Raw genomic sequence first — 12483 nt, forward strand, 5'->3', positions numbered from 1 at the left:
ATGGATAAATTCCTAGCAGTGCTATTGCTGGGTCATAGGGTAGGTCTATTTTTAATTTTCTGAGGAACCTCCACACTGCTTTCCAGAGCGGCTGCACCAATTTGCATTCCCACCAACAGTGCAAGAGGGGTCCTGTTTCTCCACATCCTCTCCAGCATCTATAGTCTCCTGATTTCTTCATTTTGGCCACTCTGACTGGCGTGAGGTGATATCTGAGTGTGGTTTTGATTTGTATTTCCCTGATAAGGAGCGACGTTGAACATCTCAGAAAAGGTTTTCTAAGAGGAGTCTCAGCCAGGTGAAGTGTAGAGGAAAGAGCCTTCCAGGCAGAGGTGATAGAGAATGATGTATGTAGGCGAACCACAAGTAGTTGGTTCAGTGTTGCTGGAATATGAAAGGCAAGGTAGGGTGTGTCAGGGGCCAAAGCTGGAGAAGGTGGAAAAGATGTTCTCTAAAGATATTTATGCCCCTTCTTTTTTGGTTCTCTGAGCCCCCATCCTGCCACCTGGGACTCTGTGCTTCACGAATCTCGCTCCTCCGTGGTCCCTGGCCTGGCAGCATCGGTGTCATCTGGGAGCAGGTTGGAAATAAAGACTCTCGGTGACCCCTCCCCTCCGCCAGGCCTGCTGAAGCTGCATTTTCACAAGCCCCCACGTGATCCCTGTGCAAAACTGAAGTCTGAGATGCACCGCTTTGCAACACAGCTTCGTGACTGGGGGAGGACCCTGAAAGGCTTTTGCCCATCCCAGAAGCGGGGTACATGTGTGTGAAATGACAGGATGAAGGCTGAACGAACGGGCCCGAAGGGGAGAGTGCGCCCTCCCCGTGCCCATGCCTGACCCTCCCGGCTGTTAGCAGTCCTGTCAACAAATGGGCAATTTAAGCCCAAATGAACTGAAAGGCACTCGGCTAGAAATTAGGATGTTGATAAACTTCCGTTATAGCCAGTTCCTTTCTTCAATGTATTGGGCTGATAAAACTTGACAAACACAGATGTGTTATGGCTATAGAAGGCTGCAGAGACTCACATGTGACCTTGACTACAATCGCTCTGGGACAGTGAGGTGATTCTCAGAGATGAGCCTGGAAAGAGACTCCCAGCAGGGCAGTGGGCTCACCCTCAGCCTACATCAGAATTGCCTGCAGGGTTTGTTAAAACACAGATGCTGGCTTTCATCCCTTGAGTTTCTGATTCGGGAGCTCCGGAGTGGGCCCTGAGTTTGCATTTCTAACAAGTTCCCGGGTGAAGGTGATGCTGTTGGCCCAGGAACCACTCCCGGAGAGCCATGGTCTAGGGGTGTTAGCTTGGTCCTCATCCAGGCTCTGCCCCTAGTTGCTTTTTGCCCTCGGGCAGGTTCCTCGCCCCCTGTGGCTACGTCTCCTCATGTGTTAAAGGGGAATCATATTCTCCCTGCTTCCTGGCAGGGTTGTTGAGAAGATGAAATGAGACAACACATGTGAAAGGTCTCCGAGAGATAAAAATGCTATATAAACATGAGGCATAATCATTATCGATCAGGGAACGCTTCTTGTAAGAGACCGGCTTTCAGCTGGATCCAGAAAGGTGGGTGAATGATGAGGCAGCTGCAGACAAAGGGCAGGCAAGTGTGCCAGGATTGGGGGCGAGAGGGAGTGAGGGCTGCTGGGGAGAGGGCAGGAAGGGCACGGGGTAGGGTTGAGACATTTACCTGCGAGATGGCTCTCAAACTGCAGCCTGCACCAGAGTCACCCGCAGGGTTAGTTCAAACCCAGATTTCTGCTCCCCTCCACCCACCGTGGGTTCAGACTCAGCCGGTCTGGAGGGTGGAGTGGGGGTCAGGCCTAAGAATCTGCATTTCTAACAATGCTGGTGCTGCTGGTCTGGAGACCACACTTTGGGAACAGGTAGATTAAAAGGCTCCCAGTGGGGGCTGCGGGGCTGAGGAAGGAGTAGGATGAACACTGTAACAGAACCTGTGGTTAGAAATGTGTGTCTGCTGTGGGTTCACCCAGAAGCAGGGGAGCCATGGCGTCTGATTCATTCTCAGGCAGGCAGGGCTCCATTCCCGGCTTTGCTTGCCATTTACTATGTGACCAAGGTCAAGTTGCTTAATTGCCTGAAGCCTTAGTTTCCATATCTGTAAAATGGGGATAATGATAGCATGTACCTCATAAGCTTATTGTGAAGATTGAGAAAGATGCATATAAACCACTGAGCACAGGGCTTGGCATGTTGGTACTTTATTAAGGTTAGCTGTCATTATTACGATTGCTTTTGGGTTTCCAAAAACCAGGTTTCGTACCTACTTCTCAATTTCCAGAGTGGCCATGACCTCACCTTACTGCTCCTCTCCACAGTTCTCAGGCCCCAGGGATTGCTGAGGCAGCAGTGGTGGCTGGACACAGAAAGCAGCCCCCTTCCTGGTGGCAGACTGACTGTAGGGGTTCTTTCTAGTTCCCTGAGGCTGGGGTTGAGCAAGCCGCTAAGTGCCTGCCTACAGTGCTGTGTGCCAAAGCATGTTTTTTTTTTTTTCTTTTTCTTTTTTCATTTCACGTGGTGCCTCTGTCCTGTGGTTAAAGGCGAGGGCGTGCAGATGACCTTGTTAGGACAAGAGCGCATCTCTTTGTGATTAACCTTCAGGCCCTGTCACCAGATCGGAGATGGTTTCCACCTTGGCCACGTGTGGGAAGCCTTGGTTCAGAAGGAGCAAGACAGGAAGCAGGAGCCTGGGAAGAGGCTCCCAGCAGCGGCCGGGCCTGGTACCCCCCAGACCCTTCTCACTCTTGGTGGGGGCCGCTCCCAGAGCTGCCGCCTCCTCATTCCCTCCCACCAGGCAGGAGTCCAGGTGGCAAAGATTCAGGTCAGGGCTAAATGTGGCTTCACAGCCCAGCTTGGCTTCTGTTCCCAGTGCCAGCTTGTTAAGAAATAAATATTTATACCTGGCACCTGCCTTCTCCCAAGGCCTGGAGGCCCCTGCTGTGAAGATTCACACTGAATCCCCAATCCCCTTGTGCCATCTCAATCCTGAAATGAGCGAGGCCCCTTGCCCCTGCCCCCAGAATGGAGCTAGGCAGCAGCTGGGTCCCTGATTTACTGATGACTGTCTAGGAAGCCAAGGAGGGGGCAGGAGGGGAGCAGGTGACAGGAGGGATAAATCACCTCCACGGCAAGCCTCCTGCTCTGGCTGGGGCTGCTGGGCCACCCCATAGGACAGGTGGCTGCATCTGCCCCTGCCCTCCCCCTCAGCCTTTCCTCCCCACCTGCTTTGGGATGGCCCCTGCGGTACGGTGGACTAGCAGGCACGAACGCGGCGACAGAGCTCTTGATTAACTAGAGTACTTGGACGTTTGGGCCACCCTCCACTCACCCACCCATGAACCTCTTTGTCATGCCTTCATTTGTTCCACAAATATTTTCGGGGAGAGCTCTGTGGCTCAATGCCTGGCACAAAGTAAGCACTTAATAAATACTGGTTGAAAAAATGAATGAGCACGAGGTTTAGAGCTAGAGAAGTCTGATTCACATCCTAGTCACACTGCCAATCTATTTTGGGTCCTCAGGCAAGCCACTGCCCCTAGCTGGGCCTTGGCTCCCTCCTCTGCCCGACGGACATGATGATGACAGCTCCTGACCCGTTTCCTCATTGGCTGCCGGGAGGGCCTCCAGGGAGAAAGGATATGAAAGTAGACTGCAACTCACCCTGCAAGTCTTGTTGATATGTAGTATCTACTATGTGCAAGGCACGGTGGGAGCTGCTGGTGAAGCTTTGGGCTCTGCCCCGGACAGCCTCACTCTGTCGGGGGACGTCTGCCTGTTGGCTCCCCTCCAGGCTCTCCCATCACTGCGTGCCCCCCTTTCTCCCCAGGCCCCCCACGCACCCCTGAACTCACCGTCCTGTCCACGCAGGCCACGGAGCGCCCGGCAAAGAGGCTGGCCACACCACGGGCCACGTTGACCTCGTCACTGAGGATGTCTTCCCACCGGTTGTTGCGGAACTTGAACAACTTGTCCGTGTACGTGGCCACCCCTGGAGAGAAGAGGAAGGGAGCGCCGGTGGATGGCGGGCCAGCGAGCAGGTATGTTTCGGGGCACCTGCCACAGGTGGTCGGGGCCACAGGTGGATGGGTCACCTGCGGCAAGGTGAGTGCACCCCGCAGCACTCACTCAAGCAGGCGAGGCTCCGTCTGGGGGGCACTCAGGTATTTTCAGTTGAGAGAAGAGACTCTGAGGCTTATGAAAAGAGCCAGCCCAGGCCTCAGGAACTACAGAAGAAATGTTACCACTGCTGTGTGTCCGAGATGACTCTCAACAGCTGGGTTTCACATTCTGCACCATGTTCCTGCAACATCCAGGAGATCTGGGATTGCTGATATCTCAGCATCCAAACTCAACCCAGAATCTCTCTTTCCCCGGGAGCTGCCTCCTACATTCTTTGCTGGATCGCAGGACCTGATCTGGGTCTGAGAAGAAATGATCCTGGTTGGTGGGTGGAGCTCTAAGTCCGGATCTAGGAAGGGGCTGGAAGTGGGGTTCTGACAGATCTGTTTCCCACCCCCAGGGGAACCGGACGGCAGCAGCGTCAGCAACCAGGTGGTGTGCAGGGTTTGGGCAGCCCTGGGAGGCCCTAGGGAGCAGTGGTCTCTATCCCTTTGAGAAGTGGATGGAGGCTGAGGACCCTCAGCTCAGGGAGTCGCACACACATGCACCACACGATATACCACATGTAACTGCAGGGGGTCTGTGGCCTCCTGAGGCACACTCATGGCTAAGCAGCCTGGTTTTGGGGAAGCAGAACTTCTGATGGCCGAAGGCTCAAGCTTTTCTAAGACCACTTGATCAAAGCTCTCCGCTCTGCTGTCACCCCTAGTTTATTTCTTGCTCCTGTGAGACCCAGAGCAGTCATATTTTAGGAGGGATCGTGTTCTGCTCGCAAGGACTGGCATAGGAACACACCCAAGGAGCAGCTGCAGAAGTCAGGAAGATGAGCCTGGGGAAGAGTGGACCTGGGGACAGGCCCCTGCACTTGACTCTCTGGCTGGCCCAAGGGAGAGGCCATGGGCGTAGGCGGAAGGAAGCAGCATGCTGCAGCGGTTAAGACGTCTGGGTTTAGAGTACACAAGCCCCAGTCCTGGTCTCTGTTCTACCCAGATTCTACTACTGGGGGCTGGCTGTTGACTTTAGGCAAGTTGCTTAGCATCTCTGAGCTCCAGTTTCCCTGGAAATGGGACAGCAGTAATAACTGTGCCAAGTTTACCGTGCGGAATACGTGAGATGATGTACCCCAAAGGCTTATAGCACAGTGCCCCCTCAAGGCGGTAGCTATGAGACCAAGTGGTCTAGACCCAAGTGGTCATTGCCATGTTACAGATGGGCCACTCTTGAAGGTTCTTCAGGGACATTAGCTCTGCACTGCAGGGCTCTGGCGAGAGTCAGTGCATGAAACGAGTGACTGAAGAGGACTGTGGGAGTGTGAGCATGTGAGGTGCGGGTGGATATAAAGGATCTCTCAGGTGCTCTGCCCAGGAGACAACAAAAGGCTTTACTCTCTGAGTGGCCTCCCATGGGAACCTCCTCAGACCACAGGGACCCACGGGGGCTGGTGCGTGGCCTGTGGGGTCTGGAGTTGGCCTCAAATGCTCGCCAGACACCAGGGAGCTGGCACTGGAGCCTGACTCTCCTAGAGGGGCAGAGGCCCATCTGGGGGAGGGAAAGGCCCTTTCTGAGGGGAGCAGAAAGCAGATCCAGGAGGCCTGCAGGTGTCTGTTCTGTGGAGGCTTGGCTGAGGAGCCACATCTGGGGTCTGCACAGAGCCATGGCGGCCTGGGAGGGAAGCCCACGGGGGCATCTGAGGAGTTGGTTCTGGATGGGAGCACAGGTGCTGACTCTGATGGCCTGAGCCTGTGCCCACGCCAATTTCCGCTCAGGCCTTGCTGGTTCCTTATCCTCTCCAGCCTTGGTTTCCTCACCTGGGGGTCAAGGGAGTTGACTCCTTCCTGTGCCTCCTCCCCCACATTGTGGCAGTGGGAGTTACAGGATGAAAGGCACTGAAAGGGCGCCTGGGTGGCTCAGTCAGGTAAGTGTCCAACTTCGGCTCATGGTCATGAGGTCATGATCTCATGGTTCGTGGGTCTGAGCCCCAGGTCGGGCTCTCTGCTGTCAGCACAGAGCTTGGAGCCTGCTTCAGATCCTCTGTCCCCCTCTCTCTCTGCCCCTCCCCTGCTCTCACTCTCTTTGTCTCTCTCTCTAAAATAAATCCACATAAAAAAAAAAAAAAAAAAGGCACTGAAGCCCCAGGGCCATGGTCAGCATTGCTCACAGCAGCCCCACAGCACCTCATCACAATCCCTGGGAGCCAGATGTATTTAGAAATTTAGATTTTTTTCTTTCACATTTTAGAAAGGTAACACAGCACACACACCATTTATTACATAACACCCCCAAGAGGGATGGGGCAGCACCCTATAATTAAACACATTAATATTTCTGCCGTAAAATATATGAATATTCACACTAAGTGGGATAAATAAAGTCTATAAATAGCTCACATCAGCCCAGGACAGGTTTTGCTATCAATTCACTTTCCCACAAACTTAAAAAAAAACCAAAACACCTGAGGCTTTCAGAATGGTTTGGATTTCAGGACTGCGGTAGAGGACTGTGGGCCTGGCCTGCCATGCTCACGGCTGCTCCCGAGGCGGCGGCAGCCTGGTCATTGCTTCCTGACGCTAAGGGCACCTCTGCGGAGGGCCCCACAGGCTTCAGCCTCCCCCAACAGTGAGCGGCCCTGCCGTCCTCTGTCACACCAGGGCCCCTTTAGGCGGTAACCTCCCGCTCGTCTAGTCCCCACTGAAGTACCCTGGTTAACTTCTGGTGAAGCGCGGGCCGGGGTGAGAAGGCAGCTGCCGGCAGCCGGGGCTCACAGAGCACCATGGGTACCTGTGCATTCAGTGGCAGAAATTTCTCACGCCGTTGAGTTCCTACCTCAGTGAGACAAGAGGAACAAATGGGACCAGGATGACTCTGTCCCTCTCTGTTGGCTTCATGACCTCCCATTCCTCCCGCTCACCCAAGACAAACATTTCCCAGAGTGTGCTTTATGGAACCCTGGTCTCTGTGAGATGCCTGGAGAAAAGATTTTGTGATCATCTGAGTTTGGGAAAGACCACATCTTCCATCCCCCTCTCGAGCGTCTCCATGGACATCAGTCTATTAAAACTTTTAAAAAGTCTTGCAATAAATTACCTGCTTAATCTTATCTAAAAATTTTTTTAAATGTTTATTTCTGAGAGAGAGAGAGAGAGAGAGAGAGAGACAGAATGTGAGCGGGGGAGAGGCAGAGAGAGAGAGGAAGACACAGAACCCGAAGCAGGCTCCAGGCTCCGAGCTGTCAGCACAGAGCCTGACGTGGGGCTTGAACTCATGGACTGCGAGATCATGATCTGAGCTGAAGTCAGATGCTTAACAGACTGAGCCACCCAGGCGCCCCTGCTTAATCATTTAATACAGTCTTTCCCAAATACAGTTGGCCATGGAACCCCTCTTCACAGCTCATCTATTAACATCCCGTGGACCTAGCACCGTTCTTAGCAAACTGCTGTCTTAGGGCGTTGATGTCCACCCAGGCTCTGGAGAAGGGTCAGGGCGCCATGTGCTGTTAGCTTCTTCCCCTGTTCCACCTCCTGGCTTCTGAGCTGACCAGGGACGCCCAGAAGAATAAACTAATTAAGGTAAAATGTGCAACAGCGATGCAGAGCCTTGTAGATCATAAATGGGAACGGCAAAATCAATGGCAGCCCCTCTACAGGCAGAGGCCCGGAGGCCTGGGTGAGGAGAGATGGGAGCCCGTGATTTAGGAAGAGCAAACGCTCTGGCAGCTGCAACCTGGGTAATTAGGTGTGTCAGGAAGACAGATAAACAGTGAGCTGTGTGGGTCGATGGCACTGGCAATAACCACCCGGCACTGGCCTCCGGCCCATGTCAGCGTCTAATCCCGCCTTCTGGCTCCTTGTAGCTGCACTCTGCCCTGGGGTCCCTCGCCAAGTCGGGGGGCAGCGGCTCGGGAAGAAGGGAGAAGAGGGGGGCTCTCCTGAGCCCCTGTGGGAGACTCTGAGAGGGCAGAGGCCTGGGAGAAAGAGAAGGGTGTTCATGGACAAGACATGGGGTGCTAGGGGTCACAGCCCCTATGAGAGGCAGGTCTGGGGGCTCCCAATTCCCATCCTGACTTTGGCACCTTGGCATTAAAGGAGGCTTGGAACTGCCAGTTACTGCCAGGTGGCCAGCTGGGAAGGCCCTGTAGGTGAGGCTCGGGGGGTCTATCATGCCCTGCTGGGTACCAAGTGCAGTAGGAGGCCACAGAGAAGCAGGAGTCCTGGTCGCTGATTCAGGGTGCTTACAGTCCATTCTACAACAGGAAGGGTAAGTAGAGGAGATGCTGCGGGACCACAGTGAAACTAATATTACTTAACATTTCTATAGCACTTCATGTATATTCAGTCATGTGCCAGGCGCATATATTCATTCACTAACCCTCACCACAACCCCCGAGGTGGGCACTATTCCCCTGACCTGATGCACAACAGGCAAGGGACCTACCTAAGACCCCACAGTTATTAGAGCTCTGAGAAACGGACAGGATGATACATCCTGGAGATGCCACGGAGTCAGGGTGGAAGGGGCTGTAGCGAGCAGGGAGGGCCTCGTGATGGAGGAGGCATGTGTACCCGTACTTGAAGGGTCAGAGTAACAACAACAATGACTCTTGTTTATCGAGCACTTGGCCTGGCCAGGCTTTGTGTGAAGCATTCTCTTTTACAGCCATCCTCTTGCCGAAACCCCGCAGCCACCTTGAGAGCTGGTATAGACCCATTTTACAGGCGGAGAAATCGAGGGGGCAGAGAGATTAGTCAATTGCCCAAGGTCACAGAACTAGTAAGTGGTGGAGACAGATTCAAAGCCTGTGCTTCTGTGTGCTGCGCTCTATGGCTTAGGTGGAGGGGTGGTGCTCTAGGCAGGCCGGGTGCATAGACAGAGATGCAGAGGAGACGCCAGAGAGGACAGTTTGTGGAGGTTGAGGAGGAAAAACATGGCAGGGCAGGAGAGACCCACTAATTCCAAGACTGACGGTGAAGGGGCCTTGGTGGTTCTGATCTGGGGAAGACAGTGTTTCCAGAAGATTAACCTGGCAGTGGAGTGAGGAGTGAGCTAGCAAGGGGGAAAAGGCGGACACCTCTGTGATGATAGGGGGAGTGAGAGGAAGCACGGGCTACAGGAAGCTGGAGCACGAAGGGCGGGGGGGGTTGGGTGAGAGAGGTCCACAATGTAGGGACAGCTACTGAAACAGGGAGGCTGGGCCAGCTGGGAGTGGCCACTTGCATCTGACAGGGTCCCAAAGTGGAGAGAAGACATGTCCAGGAGGTCACTGGCCACAAAGGATAACAGCTTGCACAGCAGTGAGGTTGGAGCTGGGGCAGAGGAGAAAGAACGCGTCCCAGGAGCAGACTCATTCGGGTGTAGGAGGAAGAAGGGGCAGAGATGGGGGAATCATCAGACAAGTAAAAGGGGAAGGTTCTGCATTGAGGGCAGCCGTGTTAAGCAAGTGGCCCTCAAGTCACCATTCTGTCATCGCCTCCACACCAAGCTCTGTCCCCAGAGGATAACTTGGAGCCACTAGGAGGGTGCGTTTGGATCATAAAGGGCTCTTCCTAAGGATCATTGGCCTGAGTGCCTCCTCCCCCATGGGCTGCCCCCACCTCAGGGGGATGACCCGGCTTGTGGTCTCGTATTGGTGGCAAAGAGAAGAGTGAGCTATGTGTGTGGCAGGGAAGAGGGCTCCGCTTCCAACTTCCTTCATAAGGCAAAGAGATTACTGCCAAACAGCGGGGTTAAGGAGGGAGCCAGCAACGTCCCTGGCCTAGGGTGACCTTAGGCAAGTCATCAGCTTGTCTTTTTCTTGTTTGTAAAATTGGATAAGGAGAACGGCCACCTATTCATCAGGCTGTTGTGAGAGTTAAATTCTATACTGTATGTGAAGTACTTAGGATAGTATCTGGCACATGATAAATTCCATAAATAATAAAAATAATAGGGGCACCTGGATGGCTCACTTGCTTAAGTGTCCTCCTACTCTTGGTTTTGGCTCAGGTCATGATCTCATGGTTTTGTGACTTTGAGCCCCACGTCAGGCTCTGCGCTGACAGCATGGAGCCTGCTTGGAATTTTCTCTCTCCCCTCCCCCTCTATCCCTCCCCCACTTGCTCTATGTCTCTCTCAAAATAAATAAACTTGGAAAAATAAAAAAAAATATCATCATCATCATCATCACCACCACCCCTGTCACCGTCATCATGACACTCCTCACCATCCTCCCCATCATGACCATCATTATCATCACCACCCTCATCATCACCACCATGCCACCATCATCATCCGGGGAATTACAGGGCATGACCACTCCAGGTCCTCAATGAGCCACATCCCAGGAGACAACTGTATAAGCTGATATTAAATATAAAATGCTTTATAAGACTTAGTCAACGGAAAGCCAGCAAAGCTGTGATGGCCTCAGGGGAAGAAAGGACTAGTTTAGGCAAAGGACATTTTAATAAAGAAGGAACCTAGACTTCCCTTGGCCGTGATATAATTTCTGACCCCAGTCTTCCTCCTTCCATCCCTGGGTGAAGAGGGAAATCTTGACCAACCCCTGCCAGATGCTTCACTCATATCAGCTCATTTAGCCCTCTCCATGTCATGTCGGGAAGGTAGGTTCTTCATTTTACAGAGAGAAATTGGGACTCTGAGGGTTAAGTCATTTGCTTAGAGATACACATCCGGTGTTAAGTGGCAAAGCTGAGCTTCAAACAGTGGCCTGACTTCAAAGTGTCCCCATCCCACCTTGTATTAAAGAGCTGGAGGGGTGCTGGTGGAGGGCACTCCAGTCCCTGACTCCTAAGGAACCTCGTTCTGAGAAAATGGCCTTTGGGGCCCCATACTCTTTATGGAACTGCTTTGACAGCCTCATCCATCCTGCCTTCTTATGGGGCCACATGTAAATGAGCCCCATAGGGGTAGGGGAGGGAGCCTGAGCACTCATGAGCTTCTTCCCAAAGGGGGCCAGGCTGGGTGAGCTGAAAATCAGCACTGTGCATCCAAAGGAAACAAGGCTGGGGATGAGACCTTGGGAGCCGACTAGGATAGAAGGTGGAGACTGAGCAGGTACACAGGCTTTACGAGGCACAGGAAGTCAAGGACATCCTGTTAAAATGCAGATTCTGGTCTGGTAGGTCTGGAATAGGGCCTGAGCGTCTGGCTGTTGCCGGTGCTGCTGGGCCACAGAACACACTCTGAGTCGCAAGAGACAGCGTATCTGGGTGTAGCTGCAAGTGGCCTGGCTGAGGGAGCTGCCGGACCAGGGGTGCTTTCAAGAGCAGGTGGCTCATCTGTGGTGTGGGCAGAAGCTGGAAGTGCAACCCGCCCTCCGTCCCCTTTCCTTTCTGGCACAGTGACTGACCCCTTCCCTCTGAGAGGGCACAGAAGCTCCTCCCGGTGGCCTAAGGACGACACAGAGCCCACAAGCCGTCAGAAAAAACCGCGATAAATCCAAGTTCATAAACCTAAAATTGTTCTGCATTGCAAAACCCGCGATGAACAAAGACAAAACAAAAATGACAAACAAGGGGAAACTATTTGCAACATGCATTACAGACAGAGGACTAATTTCCCTAATTTATAAAGAGGTGTTATAAATCAATAAGAAAAAGGCCAATAATCAATAGAAAAAATGGGCAAAGACGATGAGCAGAGACTCAAATACATAAAAATATGCTCAGCCTCACTCGTTTAGAGAAAAATGAAAATTAAGACTACATTTAGGTACCAATTTTTTCCTATAAGATTGGCAAATATTAAAAATGATGACACATTGTGTCGATGAGAATGTTGGGAAATGCTCACTCGCGTCAGGGCCAAATGGAATGTCATTAGACTGTCCATTTGAAGGGTGGTTTGGCAATGCCTATCAAATCCACACACGTAAGCTCCTCTGATGCAGTGATTCCCTTGTAGGAACTCACCTTACAGGCGCACCTGCCATTGTGGACAATGGTATGTTGCATAAACTTATTCATTTGGTGGCACGGCTTGTTGGAGCAGGAGATTGAAAGCAACCTAAATGTTCATCAACAGAGGACCGATTTGGTGAATGGCAAATCAACACAGTAGAGTACTACACAGCCATCAAAAGAATGAGCAAGCTATCTGTGTGCTGCTGTGAAATAATACCCCAAATTGATTGCTAAATGAAACAAACCAAGAGCAGCCATGTGAGTAGAGTACACACTACTGTTTCGGTAGAAGAGGAGGGAGGTATATGCAGATTGAAGGCAGCAGATTATTAGTGACTATTCTGTTGAACTCAGCGAGTAAAAATAACATAAGTGGTGGGGCTCACAGTTGCCGCTGGCCCATCCCCTACCCACACCACCGTTACTCAAGGTTACATGGGCAGG

General features: G+C 52.5%; 1 protein-coding gene across 3 annotated transcripts in view; it reads right to left on the bottom strand.

The window, feature by feature from the left end:
- Positions 1 to 12483, bottom strand: part of CRTAC1 (cartilage acidic protein 1) — a 158386-nt gene that overhangs the window by 57021 nt on the left and 88882 nt on the right. For all 3 annotated transcript variants that reach the window (XM_049645533.1, XM_049645531.1, XM_049645532.1), the window contains exon 4: positions 3871 to 4007. In XM_049645533.1, coding sequence (XP_049501490.1) covers positions 3871 to 4007 — 137 coding nt within the window. The remainder of the gene's footprint in view (positions 1 to 3870; positions 4008 to 12483) is intronic.

This window comes from Panthera uncia, chromosome D2 (genome assembly GCF_023721935.1).
Source record: "Panthera uncia isolate 11264 chromosome D2, Puncia_PCG_1.0, whole genome shotgun sequence".
Taxonomy (NCBI): Eukaryota; Metazoa; Chordata; class Mammalia; order Carnivora; family Felidae; genus Panthera; species Panthera uncia.